General features: G+C 37.8%; 1 protein-coding gene across 1 annotated transcript; it reads left to right on the top strand.

Moving 5' to 3' along the window:
• The first annotated feature begins 578 nt into the window (after positions 1–578).
• Positions 579–16,252, top strand: LOC117507797 (sodium- and chloride-dependent neutral and basic amino acid transporter B(0+)-like). The gene is made up of 12 exons (XM_034167596.1): positions 579–592; positions 713–879; positions 3,649–3,739; positions 3,817–3,949; positions 4,627–4,767; positions 4,847–4,982; positions 11,580–11,672; positions 11,760–11,884; positions 12,208–12,274; positions 13,811–13,920; positions 15,527–15,697; positions 15,826–16,252. The coding sequence occupies exons 1-12, from the start codon at positions 579–581 to the stop codon at positions 15,985–15,987; spliced, it is 1,410 nt and encodes a 469-aa protein (XP_034023487.1). The 3' UTR covers positions 15,988–16,252.
• Positions 16,253–16,666: the final 414 nt, after the last annotated feature.

Raw genomic sequence — 16,666 nt, 5'->3', positions numbered from 1 at the left:
GCTAAATTAGGAGCTCTTTGAGAGGACTTTGAGTTGCTTTGCGGATACAGGTCCTGATGGTTGTAATTCCTGTAGTGCAGGTGTTGGGAAAGGTTGCATAATCCAACACCTTAGAAGTTGAAGTGTCTAGGTTTGCGATTGTATTGTGATTCCTCACTCAGCTTCTCAACTGCTACAACTGATGTATCACATCATGCACAAACTCACATTCAGTAATGTTGGCAATGAACAGTATATCAACCAGAACACATCCCTGAGGAACACCAGTATTCATTTTGTGAAGTTCAGAGATTGTGCTCCTGCTCTTCACAGGACTATTTCTTTGAAATCCTGCAAATTCTCAGGATGTCCCAGAGAGTAGCCAGTGCAACTAAATTAAACACTTTGTTAAAAAAAACAACATAAACTGCAAAGAAGCACTACCAATATCTGTGCATGTGTTTTGTATGGCCAGAGCTGTCAATGGTTTGCAACTGACTTATTATGTTTTGAGACAGATGCAGAGAAACAGGCAAAGCTCATAAGCACGAATGCTGCCATGCTGAAATTTTGGAATACAGTCATTCAAAATGACTAGCATGCCAGAGCTACTGTAATGACACAGAACAGTTAACCTACCAATATAAGTTATTTTTATTTGTTTTAAAGGCATTCTGCATGAATTAAAAACAATAATAAATGTATTTAAATGATTACATAAATACTGCTTGAGAACTGCTCTCTATATTTCAGGTGTCGGTGTTGGTACTGTTATGGTGACTGCAATGGTGTCTGTTTACTACAATGTCATCATCGCCTACAGCCTGTACTATATGTTTGCATCCTTCCAGTCTCCTCTTCCTTGGTCCAACTGCCTGAACTGGCTGACAGTAACTGTGGGTAACACACCCATTGGTGCTTCATGGCCGTTTCTTCTCAACACAATGATGACATTTAACTGAAAAGGGACATAAATATGCACACAAACCAAACAAACACAATTCTGTGACCCAATGTTAACCTTTGTTGTCACCTAGGATTTGGAAATGAAAGAAACTCACAAACAGGGCTCATTTCAAGAAAACAAAACTTTACACCACACGATTTTAATTCCATCATGTATGTAGTGAGAAGATTTTTTCCCTGCAAGAATCCCTGGAGATGTAGTAGGTGGCAGACATTTACCGTATCTTCCGCAGTATAAGTTGCAGCAGAGTATGAGTAACACCTACCAAAACATGCCTCGTGAAGAGGAAAAGACATACACAAGTTGCTCCAGAGTATAAGTCACAATTTTTCATGTATGTGGAACTCACTTTTTAACACACCATTTTCCCTGGGGCAGGACCTTGAAATTCCAAAATAATCAAGATGAGCAAATAAACAATTTAATCAATTTCAATTTATTTTCATTTATATAGCGCCAAATCACAACAGAGTTGCCTCAAGGCGCTTCACACAAGTAAGATCTAACCTTACTAACCCCCAGAGCAACAGTGGTAAGGAAAAACTCCTGAGGAAGAAACCTCAAGCAGACCAGACTCAAAGGGGTGGCCCTCTGCTTGGGCCATGCTACAGACATAAATTACAAAACAATTCACGGAAACAATTCACAAAATGAATATACAGGAAATGCTGTTGGTGCACAAGACAGGAGGGTCTCCAACACAAATACAACTCCCATCTCTGGATGGAGCTGCACCTTAAACAGAGAGTAAAAAAAAAAAACTGAATCAGGCAAGAAATACAAGAAATACAGTACAATTTGCCAGCATTAAACAACAAGAAAAACAGGAAATACTAAGGTGATCGCCAGCCACTAGCCCTAAGCTTCACTAAAAGACCCAGAATTTAGGTAAAGTTGAGGCCGTGGCACACTCTGTTTCCTAATGAAATGAATTAAAAGAGTAAAAAGCGTAAAACAAAACTATACCAGTATGCTAACCATACGAAAGGGAAAATAAGTGCGTCTTAAGTCTGGACGTGAAAGTCTCCACAGAATCTGACTGTTTAATTGACGCATGGAGATCATTCCACAGAACAGGGGCACGATAAGAGAAAGCTCTATGACCTGCATACTTCTTATTCACCCTAGGGACACAAAGTAGTCCTGCACCCTGAGAACGTAAAGCCCGGGCCGGTACGTAAGGTTTAATTAGGTCAGCTAGGTAGGGAGGTGCCAGTCCGTGAACAATTTCATAGACTAGTAGCAGAACCTTAAAATCTGATCTCACTGGGACAGGAAGCCAGTGAAGGGATGCCAAAATGGGTGTAATGTGGTCGAACTTTCTGCTTCATGTCAAGGTCTGGCTGCAGCATTTGAACCAATTGGAGAGCCCTAATGCTGGACTGCAGTAAACCAGAAAATAGAACATTGCAGTAGTCCAATCTAGAAGAGATAAACGGATGGATCAGGGTCTCAGCATCAACCATAGACAGGAGGGTTGAATCTTTGCTATATTTCGCAGGTGAAAGAAAGCAGTCCTCATAATATTTCTAATGTGGAGGTCAAAGGACAATGTAGGATCAAAAATTACCCCAAGATTCCTCACTTTGTCAGTGTGATGTATGACATGCGAGCCTAGGTTAAGCGTTAACTGGTCAATTGATGTTGATGTCTCACTGGACCAAGAACCATCATTTCACTCTTATCAGAGTTTAAAAGTAGAAAGTTTCTGGACATCCAACTTCTTAGGCAATCTTATGTGAACGAGATTACCAGGAGTTATCGGCATGTATAGCTATCATCAGCATAGCAGTGAAAGGTAATCCCAAAATGCCTCAATATTTGGCCAAGGGGTGCTATATAAAGGGAGAAAAGCAGGGGGTCTAAGACAGACCAAAACAAGAACAAGAACAATGTTTTCACTTTCTTGTGTCATCCATGTATTTGAACATATTTATAATTATATTACGTACTTACATTACATTTACTAAATAAAATCATGCATGCACACATGCGCGCATGCACATTTTTAATATATAGGGAGAGTGAGTCATCTATAGCGATGATTTTTGTCAAAGTTGCCACATGATAAGTTCCGTCTTGTCTATCTATAAAGAAAGAAGCGTCTGTGTGTCTGTCTGTGTATCGTGGCTCACATATCTCTCTGACGGTTTGTGTATTATTTATTTCTTTAATTTATTTCTTCAGTCTCTCCCCCGTGAACACGTTAGAGATAAGCATCTGTTTAAAGCAGAGAGTGACTCATCTTTGTCAGTGATCTTTGTCGAAGCTGGCGCATGAGACGATTTCGCCTTGTGCCAATAATGATGATGACTTCAATATAAAGGTTTTGAACATTAATCCCCAAATATTTTATAATAAAGGATTGCACATCACTGTGCCATGCGCAATCCATATCCGAAAGCAGTCAGAGAGATATGCGAACCATATACACACAAACACATCTTGCTTTGTAGATAGATTTTATTTAGTAGACTTACATGATGATTACATTTATTGGTTCTGAGTTAGTGTGTTAACGATCTCAACAGGATGAACTCATTTATTTACCTGTTCATTCACTCAGTGCAATTTACAGGGTACATATGTAGGTTTTTGCTAAATAATAGGCATAATATGTCTTGCAGAATTATGTGTACAAACTCACTGCACAGAATGAAAATCAAATGAGCCCTTGACAATTCTCTCTCTTTTTCAAGCAGAGTGCAGTTTAAATGAAACAGTGGCTAATTTGACTCAGATAAATGGTACTTGTCCTGAAGAAAGCACAAGTCTGAGTGAGCAGTACTGGGAGTAAGAAACACACTCATGTAAAGAAGCACAAATTTGAAAACAAGTGTGAATTTAACAGTCACGCTTGTCCTCCTTAGTAATGTGGTTCTGCAGAGATCCAGTGGTCTTGATGAAACAGGGCCTATAGTTTGGCACTTGGCCCTCTGTCTGCTGCTGAGCTCCATTCTCATTACTGCAGTGCTCATCAGAGGCATCAAGTCATCAGGCAAAGTAAGTCAGTGGCAACTTCTAGCCAACTCATTATTTTGTCAAACAGCCGGATATCACGTCTACAACAGCAGTGAAACATAAAAAAAATCATTTCATCATTAGCATTGACTTGCACTGAGCCTTTACATCAACTTTTTTTCTGAAGCAGTGATTCATTCAGTGTTTTGTTTAAAAATGGAGAGCTGTTTGCTGAAGCAACGGTTCCATTCAATGATTTGTTCCAAAATGGAAAACTATTTTCAAAAGCAACTGCAACATTAGTTTTCCTGCTTGTTTCAACACTGAATCATTTTCTGAAGCAGCTGTTTTGTGGATATTTGAGTGTGTCATCTTCTGAACCAAGGAATTCTCACTGTCCACAAGATGCAACCCTTGTAGTGTTTCAAATGTTTCTGAAAAGCCATTTGCATTTTGAAGCAGTGGCTCCAGGTGGAGTTTCAACATACTGAATTATTTCTGGAATAATAGTTGCATTTAGTTTAGCCTGTTTTGAAATACTGAAATACTGTCCGAAACATTTATTCAATTTAAGGTTTTGTTTTTAAATTTAATTTAATTTTGACATTTTGAAAAAGCAAATCAGTTTATGAATCAAAGAATCCCCTTTTACTGCCGAGACGCCACCATTGTATCGCTTTGATCATCTCAACATGTTGGGTCTGCTTGTGTTTCTGCAGGTTGTGTACTTCACAGCTACATTCCCTTACGTGGTGATTCTGATCCTGGTGATCCGGGGTGCGACACTAGAGGGAGCCAGAGATGGAATAGAATACTACATTGGTGTTCAATCCAATTTGACCAAACTCACAGAAGCACAGGCATGTACACAAAAACACCACACACTAAAATACAGAATGGTTCGAAGATATGTGCCCGTCTTAAACTGTCAACTTTCAGGTGTGGAAAGACGCAGCGACTCAGATCTTCTATTCTCTCTCTATTGCCTGGGGTGGACTCATGACTCTGGCTTCCTATAACAACTTCCATAACAACGTCTTCAAGGACACCTTCGTTGTGACACTTACCAACGCTGGTAAAAGCACAGCTTATACCGTAATGACTTTTTCTCTGTTAAAATGAACAAATTGCACATTTGCATTCACAGAAGGCAGCATTTCCTAAATAAGATTATGCTGGCAAATGCAGAAACATTTACAACTACAAAACCCAGCTGCTTCAGTTCAACAATAGGTAGTAGTATCAATAAATGTTTTGCAAATTGAAAAAAAACACACTTGCTGTAGTACACGTAAGAATTTTTTTTTTAAGAATTATATTTGCTGCAAAGTCAGACACACAGAAATGCTTTGCAAACTTTCACAATACAACAGACATTTCTGCCTGAAAAACTTTAACTGACTAAAACAGGAATAAAACATTAAAGACATATATGGTGTGCATAAGAGTAAAATCACAAATAAAGGAAATAGCCTTAGTCAGCTCTCCTGTCCAAGAACAGAAACAGGTCCAATGTCCTCCTAAACCCTGTCCCCTGAACCCTTGCAGACTTAAACGGTGAGTGCACAAAGCTACAAAGGTAGGTTAGGGGTTGGAGACTATCCCAGCAGGCACAGGGTGTGTGTGAGGTGGAGTACACCCTGGACAGGATGGCAGTCTATCACAGGGCTTAATTTATTTATGCAGCGCCAAATCACAGCATAAGTTACCCAATATTCAACGCACAAGGTCACATGCTACCCACCTCCTGAACAAGCACATTAACAGCAGTGATCAGGAAAAACTCCTTTAGGTATTTTTTGATTATAGGATGAAACACCAAGCAGACCAAACTCAGCGTGGTGACCATCTGCTTTGGCTATTTGAACCAAAAGAAAACAATGAAATAAAACAAGCACAACAAGAAATTATGAATGAATGAATGAATGAATGAATGAATGAATGAATGAAAACTGTTTATTTCGAACATTTGATACAACAACAATTACAAGATAGATCAGTAAGACAACAACAAAAAAGTTCCTACTGTGTACCCAACATGTCCGAAAAGGGGTAGGGTGAAGCATCAGCTTATTTATCCCTACCCCTTCTTCCCCACAACCATTAATACCCTTTGCCACATATACACATAATTCCTACACACCTAAACCGATATCAATATATATATACATATATATACACATACACATACATATACATATACATATATACACATATATATACACAAACATAAATATACACCTACACATACCTACCTTACATGCAAAATACTATATATTTACAAGCCGAAACAAAAAACAAAAACACCCTAACCCTCATTACCCTTCCTCCTCCCTATACCCAGAAAAAACCATATTTTTGTACCGCTGTTTGAACTGGTTCATGCTTGGACATTGCTTGAGCCCCACTCCCAATCTGTTCCACATCCTCACCCCACAGACAGAAATACAGAAACCTTTTAATGTTGTTCGTGCCCACTGATGCTTTAAATTAAATTTCCCCCTCAGACTGTAATCCCCTGATCTGTTTAAAAAACATATTTTTAATATTTGCTGGAAGTAAATTGTTTATTGCTTTATACACAATTTGTACTGTTTGAAAATGAACCAAGTCTGTGAATTTTAAGAATTTGGATTGTAAAAATAGTGGATTTGTATGATCTCTATAGCCAGTATTATGAATAATTCTTATAGCTCTTTTCTGCATTACTGATAGTGATTGTGTTGTACCTTTATAAGTATTACCCCATACCTCTGCACAGTACTGTAAATATGGTAAAACCAGTGAGCAGTAAAGAATGCGGAGTGAGTTGTGGTCCAGAATATGTTTCGCTTTGTTTAGAACTGAAATGCTTCTTGACAGTTTACTTTGTATATGTTTTATATGAGTCTTCCAGTTTATCTTATCATCTATTATCACCCCCAGAAACTTATTTTCATGTACCCTTTCAATATCTACCCCCTCGACTTGTAACTGAACCTGTATGTCTGTATTACAATAGCCAAATAACATGTATTTTGTTTTACTTAAGTTTAATGATAATTTATTTCTGTCAAACCATATTTTCAATTTTCCCATTTCTATACTGATCCTCCTCAGTAACTCCTGCAAATCCCCCCCTGAACAAAAAATGCTTGTGTCATCTGCAAATAATACTAATTTTAATATTTTGGAAACATTGACAATATCATTTATATAAATTAGAAACAGTTTTGGACCCAATACTGACCCCTGTGGGACGCCACAAGCATTGTCCAAGCATGATGATGTATATTCCCCCAACTTCACAAACTGTTTTCTGTTACTTAAGTAGCTTCTCACCCAGTGCAACACCAACCCCCTAATCCCATACTGTTCAAGTTTATTGATTAATATGTCATGATTAATTGTATCAAAAGCCTTTTAAGGTCTATAAATATTCCAACTGAATGTAATTTGTGGTCTATGGCGTTTGTAATCTCCTCAACTGATTCTATTAATGCAAGTGATGTTGAACTATGTGCTCTGAATCCATATTGACTATCAGTAAGTAATTTATGTTATTTATGAATTTGTCTAGTCTATTATTGAATAACTTTTCTAATAATTTGGAAAATTGTGGAAGCAAAGAAACAGGTCTATAATTTGTGAAGTGGTGTCTATCCCCAGTCTTATACAGCGGCACAACCTTAGCTATTTTCATTTGATTGGGAAATTTACCGGTTTGAAATGATAAGTTACAGATGTATGTTAATGGTTCTACAATCCATTCAATGACCTGTTTACCACCACCATATCAATTTCATTTAAATCGGTAGATGTTTTATATTTACAATTATTCACAATGTCTATAATTTCATTTCCATCCACTGCTGTGAGGAACATTGAACAGGGATTTCTTTCTATGAGATTATTATCCCAATCCTCAGGTTGGGAATCGGGAATTTTTTCTGCCAAGCTTGGTCCAATATTTACAAAAAAATTATTAAACCGTTGACTACCTCATCCTTATTTTCCTTCTTGACATTATTATCAATGAAATACTGAGGGTAACTCTGTTTTTATTACCATTTTTGATAATGCTATTTAATATATCCCATATTCCTTTAATATTGTTTTTGTTATTATATAATATGTTACTATAATATTCCTTCCTACATACCCGTATAATATTAGTTAATCTATTTTTGTATTTCTTATATCTATTTTCTGCCTCTTTAGTCTTTAGTTTATGAATTCTCTATACAGTGTAGTTTTCTTATTACATGCATTTCGTAACCCTTTCGTCATCCATGGTCGAGCTTGGATTTTTTGTTTTCTGTAGTCTTGTTTAATTGGACAGTTTTTATCATATAATGATGTAAATATTTGTAAAAAAGTTTCATATGCACTATCAACATCACTTTCACTGTATACCTTTTCCCAGTTTTGCTCCTGTAAATCCTTCTTTAGTGTGTTCATGTTTTCCTCTGTCCGCACTCGCCTGTATTTTATTTTCTCCTCTGGCTGATTCCGCCGATGGTTTCTATTATAAACGATGAAAACTGGTAGATGATCACTAATGTCATTAATAATCCACTCACAGTGTTATTCTCAATATCATTGCTGAATATATTATCAATTAAGGTGGCACTATGGGATGTAATTCTGCTTGGCCTGGTGATTTTTGGATATAAACTCATACTGTACATTATACTGATAAATTCATCTGTTATTTTCTGCTTATTTGGATTGAGCAGATCAATATTTAAGTCACCACAAATGAACACAGTTTTTTGATTAGTTTTTGAGAACATTTTTCCCATACAGTCAGTGAATGTTTCAATACTAGATCCTGGTGCTCTATATATACAGCTGACTAATACATTTTTGCTTTTTTCTTCACATATTTCAATAGTTATACATTCTAATAAGTTATCAATCACAGTTGTCATATTGTCTACTATTTTATAATCCATGTTCTTATCCACATACACAGCCACTCCTCCTCCACTCTTATTTTTTCTGTTTACACAATTAAATTCATATCCATCCAGTTCAAAATCCATTCCTTTATCTTCATTGATCCATGTTTCTGATATAGCAATTATGTTAAATATTTTTTAAACTGACTTAAATATTCTTTAATGTTGTTAAAGTTTGCATATAGACTTCTGCTGTTGAAATGGATTATTGATAATTTGTTATCCGTTCTAATGATCCGATTAAACTGTTCATCTGTATAATAGCAACAACTGTCATTGATATTTGAGAAGAATTATTGTCCGGGTCTATATCGTGCTCCAAGTCCAGTACATTGTGGTCTGTGTATTTAAATGTTCTCAGTTCTACTTTTCCATGATCAGCAATCCTTTGAGTTATATCCTTCTTGTCTCCAGATGTAGATGAATAGGTAGTAGATGAATAGGTTCCTCTGGTCTGTGTCATGGTGTTGTGATGTGTTTGTGTCCTCATACCTTATTGGTCATATTTGTCCAGATCCTCGCTTTAAGAAACACTATTGTTCATATTTGTCCAGCTCCTCGATGTTCCTTATTGCCATGACTTTTGCTTGTTCTGGTGATCCGTTCAGTTTGATGAATATTTTACAGTTTGAAGTCCATGTGTGCTGGATTTTTCCCTGTTTCTTCAAGAAGCGTGCTTTCCTGGCGATGTCGGCATTCCGTTTGGTGAGATGTTCATTGATGAATACGTTTGTCCCTTTCAGTTTTCTTCCTTGTTTTAACAGTGCTGTTTTGTGTTTTCTGTTGATGAATCTCATGATGACGGTTCGTTTATCACCGTCATTTCTCCGGGGCAGAGGGTGGCACGCTTCAATGTTATTTAAATCCATTTCTATACCTTTAGATAGGAGGAAATCAGCAACCTGTTTTTCCACAGGTTCCTGTTTTATCAAACATTCAGTGACAGAAATGTTGCAGGTAAGTCAGTATACATATTGAGATATCACAAAGGCAGATGGCTCAAAAGACAACCATGAGGTGAAGAGCAGTCCCCATAAAATGCAGTGTCAGTCATAGTTTTTTGACCATGTGATGGTCCGTTAGCCAATATTTGCCATGTATTTTAAATCTTTTATCTGAAGATCTCATGAAATTTGAAGTCTAATGTCATCAAGCAGATTAGAAATGCTATAGTGTGCTGATTTCTTTGTCACACTTGACACAGGATGTAAGGATAGTAACTGTGATCACAGAAAGTGTGAATGTGCATAAGGCTTCACAAATTCTGTAAGACAAAAATTCTAATTTTTGTCTAATTTTGTTAAGCATTTGAAAAGGTTATGATTGTTTTGTATAAAATAACATACTCAATGGGCCTCATACAAGAACATTTTCATAAATGTCTCTCAAATTTCTCTAACGTGTTGTGTTGTGCAAAGCATTTCTTTGTTTAGATGCATTGCATGAATTTTCAGGATAATTTTATTTCTGTTCTCAGTGTTCTGAACCTTTTTTCTTTTCAATTTGCAAGGTGTTTTTTTTTAATGCAATTACCTGTTCTTGATGCAGATGGTGTGTGTGTGTTTGTGCGTGCATGTGTGTGTTTTGGTTGTTGCTGATGTTTTCTTAATTGCCCTGTTTGTTTGTCTGGCTGTTTATTTGTGAACAGCCTGGAGCTCACAAATTTTTTATATATATATCATTGTGGAATTTTTTTTACTGGAGATTCATATCTTGATAGGCAAGAAGTGATTCAATTTTAAAGGTCCTAGGTCACAGGGCAAAGTCAGGAAAAACTTTGGAAAATTGGAAAAATTCCTATCTTTAACACTGAACAAATTTTCAAAAATTAATAACTGTCAAAAAACATCAAATTTCTTTCACATTCAAGGTCATTATGCAGTATCTTTGACAACGTTTGATCCAGATCTGATCCAGATTACAAATTTTGTGGCCATTTAAATTTAACATTGAAAACCCCATTTAATGTTTCTTTTTACATTATATCTTAAACATGCCCCATCACTCTCATATTTGAAGGTGAGATGCAGACTGACACTCACTATCAAATCAAATCAAATCAAATCAAATCAATTTTATTTATATAGCGCCAAATCACAACAAACAGTGCCCCCAAGGTGCTATCACCTGCCAAAGTTTGAGCCAGATCTGATCCAGATTGTTGGATTTTGTGGACATTTGAATTTAATATTGAAAAGCCCATTTGGTGTACATTTTGCATTATATCGCAATCAAAAGTGCCTCAGTCACTCTAATTCGTGACAATGAGGTGCAAACTAGCACTCTCAATGAATAGACTAAGTTTGATCCACATCTGATCTGATCTGTATTGCAGATTTAGCAACAACAGTCGCCCCCAAGGGTGCTATCACCTGCCAAAGTTTGATCCAGATCTGATCCAGATTGTGGATTTTGTGGACATTTGAATTTAACATTGAAAAGCCCTTTTGATCTATATTTTCATATATTTTAGCTTATGAAAAGCCACTTCTAACATGACTTTGACCTTGAAAATTTTCTGCAAGATAAAAATTTGTGCAATTGGAAACTAGTGGTGGAGGTTTGCACTCTATGAGCTCAGTGCTCTAGTTTAAAATGTTATGGCCCTTGTCATCCATACATACGCTCTCCTTTTAAATGCAACACCATCCACACTGTGTCTAGAATCAAATGTAACTCCTTTCATCCATGAAATCATGATGCAGAGCAATGTTTTCATCTCTTCTCAGGTACGAGTCTTTTTGCAGGCTTTGCCATATTTTCTATTTTGGGTCACATGGCTCATGTCTATGGGAATCCTGTAGGAGAGGTGGTAAAGGAAGGTCAGTCCAACCGTCGTCAACTACAAGTTCATAAATCAATTCATCCAGACGTTCCTAATATTCTCTGCTGTTCTGTTCCTTCTGCAGGATTTGGCCTTGCATTTATCGCATACCCAGATGCTCTGTCAAATGCTTCCCATTCTCCTCTGTGGTCCATTCTCTTTTTTGTCATGCTCATAACAGTTGGTCTGGATTCTCAGTTGCAGGAATTGGTGAGATTTTCTCATGCACACCATCATTTTCATGTTACTCATAAAATTCAGATGCATTTCTGTATCCTGAAGTCTTTCTCCTTGTCATTAGAGGTGCTCACAACCTGCTGCTGGACGCCTTTCCTAAAATTTTTAAATCCAAGCACATCCTCTTAACTATAGCGGTAAACATTGTTGGTTTCTCCTTGGGCTGCCATGCGTCACAAGGAGTACGTGTCTACGGAACGAATATGACTGTTGTTTTAATTTCTCCGATTCACTTCAGCTCATGTGTGTCTGTGTGGGACAGGCTGGAATATACTGGGTGAGCTCTAATTGATCAGTTTGTTGGCAGCTGGCTGCCTGCTATTTTGGCATTGTTGGAGGTCACTGGGCTCTGTTACATTTATGGTAAATAGCACAATTACAGATGCTCTATACAGTATTGTTCAGAATAATAGTAGTGCTATGTGACTAAAAGATTAATCCAGGTTTTGAGTATATTTCTTATTGTTACATGGGAAACAAGGTACCAGTAGATTCAGTAGATTCTCACAAATCCAACAAGACCAAGCATTCATGATATGCACACTCTTAAGTCTATGAAATTGGGCTGTTAGTAAAAAAAAAGTAGAAAAGGGGGTGTTCACATAATAGTAGCATTGCTGTTGATGCTACAACTCAAAACTATTAGTTTCAAACTGCTTTTTTAGCAATCCTGTGAATCACTAAACTAGTATTAGTTGTATAACCACAGTTTTTCATGATTTCTTCACATCTGCGAGGCATTAATTTTGTTGGTTTTGGAACCAAGATTTTGCTCATTTACTCGTGTGCTTGGGGTCATGTCTTGTTGGCATACCTCTTCAGTATAAGGCAACATGACCTCTTCAAGTATTTTGACATATCAAACTGATCCATGATACCTGGATGCGATATATAGGCCCAACAGCACAGTAGGAGAAACATGCCCATATCATGATGTTTGCACCACCATGCTTCACTGTCTTCACTGTGAACTGTGGCTTGAATTCAGAGTTTGGGGGTCGTCTCACAAACTGTCTGCGGCCCTTGGGCCCAAAAAGAACAATTTTACTCTCATCAGCCCACAAAATATTCCTCCATTTCTCTTTAGGGTCAGTTGATGTGTTCTTTGGCAAATTGTAACCTCTTCTGCACGTCTTTTATTTAACAGAGGGACTTTGCGGGGATTCTTGCAAATAAATTAGCTTCACACAGGCGTCCTCTAACTGTCACAAAACTTACAGGTAACTCCAGACTGTCTTTGATCATCCTGGAGCTGATCAATGGGTGAGCCTTTGCCATTCTTGTTATTCTTCTATCCATTTTGATGGTTGTTTTCCATTTTTTTCCACACGTCTCTGGTTTTTTTGTCCATTTTAAAGCATTGGAGATCATGTGGATGAACAGCCCATAATCTTTGCACCTGCGTATAAGTTTTCCCCTCTCCAATCAACTTTTTAATCAAACTATGCTGTTCTTCTGAACAATGTCTTGAACGTCCCATTTTCCTCAGGCTTTCAAAGAGAAAAGCATGTTCAACAGGAGCTGGCTTCATCCTTAAATAGGGGACACCTGATTCACACCTGTTTGTTCCACAAAATTGACAAACTCACTGACTGAATGCCACACTACTATTATTGTGAACACCCCCTTTTCTACTTTTTTGTTTTACTAATAGCCCAATTTCATAGCCTTAAGAGTGTGCATATCATGAATGCTTGGTCTTGTTGGATTTGTGAGAATCTACTGAATCTACTGGTACCTTGTTTCCCATGTAATAATAAGAAATATACTCAAAACCTGGATTAATCTTTTTAGTCACATAGCACTACTATTATTCTGAACATTACTGTATGCAAATAATCACACCACAGTGAACACATTCTGTTTTGCACCTGTGCATAATGTTCTCACACTTTGCAGGAGGGAACCGCTTCATTAAAGACATCGAGATGATGTTGGGAACAAAGACCTTTTGTTTCTGGCTGTGGTGGAAAGCGTGTTGGTTCTTCATAACCCCCTGCATCATAGCGGTGAGACTCATATCACACACATGCTATGTTTTATTCCACTTTTAAGATTTTATTTTATTTGACTTTACTACTTTACGTGTCATCATATATATGTAATACTTCTTTAATATAATATTTCAGTTCTTTCTGCTTCTCCTTTTTGCTCGGGATCACCACAACAGATTGAGTGTGAATCTGTAAGTTGATTAGTTTTATGCTGGGTGGTCTTCCTGATGCAATGCCACATTACATGGGAAATGGGCACAGGTGGCCTTGAACTGGGAACCTTAGATGCAAGTGCACGTTTTGTTAAAATTTCAACCATAGTTAAACTGTATGCCTCTGTATGCCTTGGATTAGCGGAACTGTGCCCACCACTGTTTACCGGCGACACGTAGCGGAGCCGGTAAAAGGAGCTTCATCAGCGACACAATAGCGGAGCTGATAAACGGATATTTTCGACTGTATATAACAGCATGAATGTCCAAACACATCATCAGACACAAAGGGGTTATTCCCATTTGAATCCAATTCCATCGTTTGCATGGTTTATTTTTCTGTAGGTAATTGGGTCGGTGAGGGTAGGATTACCGTGAAGCAGCGAGCAATCTCTCCAACAGCAGTCAGGGCGCGGAGTAATCCATCAAATGTGACAATCCATCAAACGTGAAACAGTAATTCTGTATCAGAATCCACAACAATACTTTTGTCTGGTAGCTTAAATTCACCCATTTTGTCGGCGACATGCAACTTTCCATCACTCTGAGCTAACAGCGCTAACAGCTAGCAGAGCATGCAGGCAGTGTTCTGATGAATTGTGAGTCTTGCAAGTTCTGTGTCCCGACAATACTGCGCAATGCACAGTTGCACACGCACGCACTGTTGCACGTGGAGTACAGGAATGTCATTCAACAGTAATGACATGTCATCAGAACACCGGTCAGGGCGTGGAGTAATACATTTATGGCCGGTCTAATATTTTGTTCCATCCCACAGATATTATATGCCTGATTATGTCACACGATTAACCAATCAGATTAGCGAAAAAAAGTGTAATTGGATTAGAATTGAAAATATAAACAACCAGCTGCTTTGCTGATACATTCACCTCGCTAACAATTCTACATCATCACAACATTGTCCCAACATCAGTTTCTAGTAATGACATTAAACAGACTGCATTTATATAGTCTGACATTAGATAGTGATGTTGCCACATTGTAATTCTGTAGACTCTCAGCTACACTGTTACCACATTGTACGACAACTAAGTGGAACCCATATTTTATGGGGAAAGATTTTGTAGGTTTTATTCAAATACCACTCATATTCGTTGAAAGCCATGTTCATTCACTTTGAAAGTGATGAGGAATTTTCTATGTCACCACCTCAATTAGAAAGTCAACTTTCTAATTGGCTGGGCATGTGAATTGTCAAGAGACATGAGGACTGAAAAGTTGTGGGAAACTGAGTCTAAATGATTTTAGCCACAGTGTATGTAAATGTATGGCCTCAGCTGTATAACAGGTTTTGGGGGGTTGCAAATTAAAAAACTCAACAAATACTTAATTCTGGAGTTTGTACTTCTCACATTTCATGAATGAAATCCACTGACTCTGCGGTCTAGGTGATCCTGATCTGGTCTTTGATGGAACTTACACCCCCTGTCTATGGTGGGAGTGTCCCGTACCCACCCTGGGGTTTGGCTCTGGGCTGGTGCATGGTGGCCTTTGTCCTCATCTGGATTCCCATCTTTGCCACGTGGAAACTGATGACAGCAGAGGGGCAGCCATGGAAAGTGTGTTTCATATTTCAACATTAATTTTTTTAAGCCACCACACTTTTCATCATCATAAAGTCCACTAAATTGTCGTTATTTTTTTAAGTACCCACATTCCTCATCCTATAATGTTTTATTTTCTACAGCGTTTGAAGTCGGTGTGTTGTCCCTCTGAGGACTGGCATCCTTACCTGGCTGTTCATCGTGGAGAACGTTACTCTGAAGAACGCTGCAGGCACCACAAAATGAAGAACATCATCTCACCAGATTCAAATAATCTAAATATTATCTCCAACTCATGGCTCTGATATTCTGGGGTTTTGTGCTCATGTATGTAAAAATGCTTTCAATGACATGTGCAAGCTGAAATTTATTTTTATTTTTTATTATTATTATAATTTGATTTGATTGTGTATTGAAGGTTACAGTTGTTCTACAAATATTCAAACCACTAGATGGCAGACAGTGGGAGTCATTGTTGAGCTGTGCTATGACTTGACAATGTACATCAGCCATGTATCAGCTGGCAGAAATACAATAAATGCAGTGCCTTAACATTCAGTGTGTCAGTCATTTGAGGCCCTTCTTGAAGGTCAACACAAAATAAATGATGGAGAAAGCGCAATGTTATAATAGCAACCTATCAAAGTAAGCCTGCCTTTTAAGTCAGGGTGAGCACAGAACACAGCATTGTGGTATTGGAAAAGTGGACACAACTTGCAGGATTTCTAATGGGTTAATGGACAAGTGCACCTTGTCATATCATGCAATGGCCCATGGCCATCAAAGCTTTTGTGAGCCTTTGTATTTTTCCATCAGTATTTCCTCTTATTTCATTTGGTGGTTGTTTTCAATTCACAAACATGTATTGAAAACAACTCCATCCCCACCAAAGAAGGGTGTGCTTGCACTAGGAACCCAGTTATGTAAGGTGCATCTGAGTGTTGTACTCTTTTCACAGTGCTGGACTTTAGACCTGGTTTTGGT

Source organism: Thalassophryne amazonica, chromosome 3 (genome assembly GCF_902500255.1).
Source record: "Thalassophryne amazonica chromosome 3, fThaAma1.1, whole genome shotgun sequence".
Classification (NCBI taxonomy): domain Eukaryota; kingdom Metazoa; phylum Chordata; class Actinopteri; order Batrachoidiformes; family Batrachoididae; genus Thalassophryne; species Thalassophryne amazonica.
This window is presented reverse-complemented; position numbering and strand designations above follow the sequence as displayed.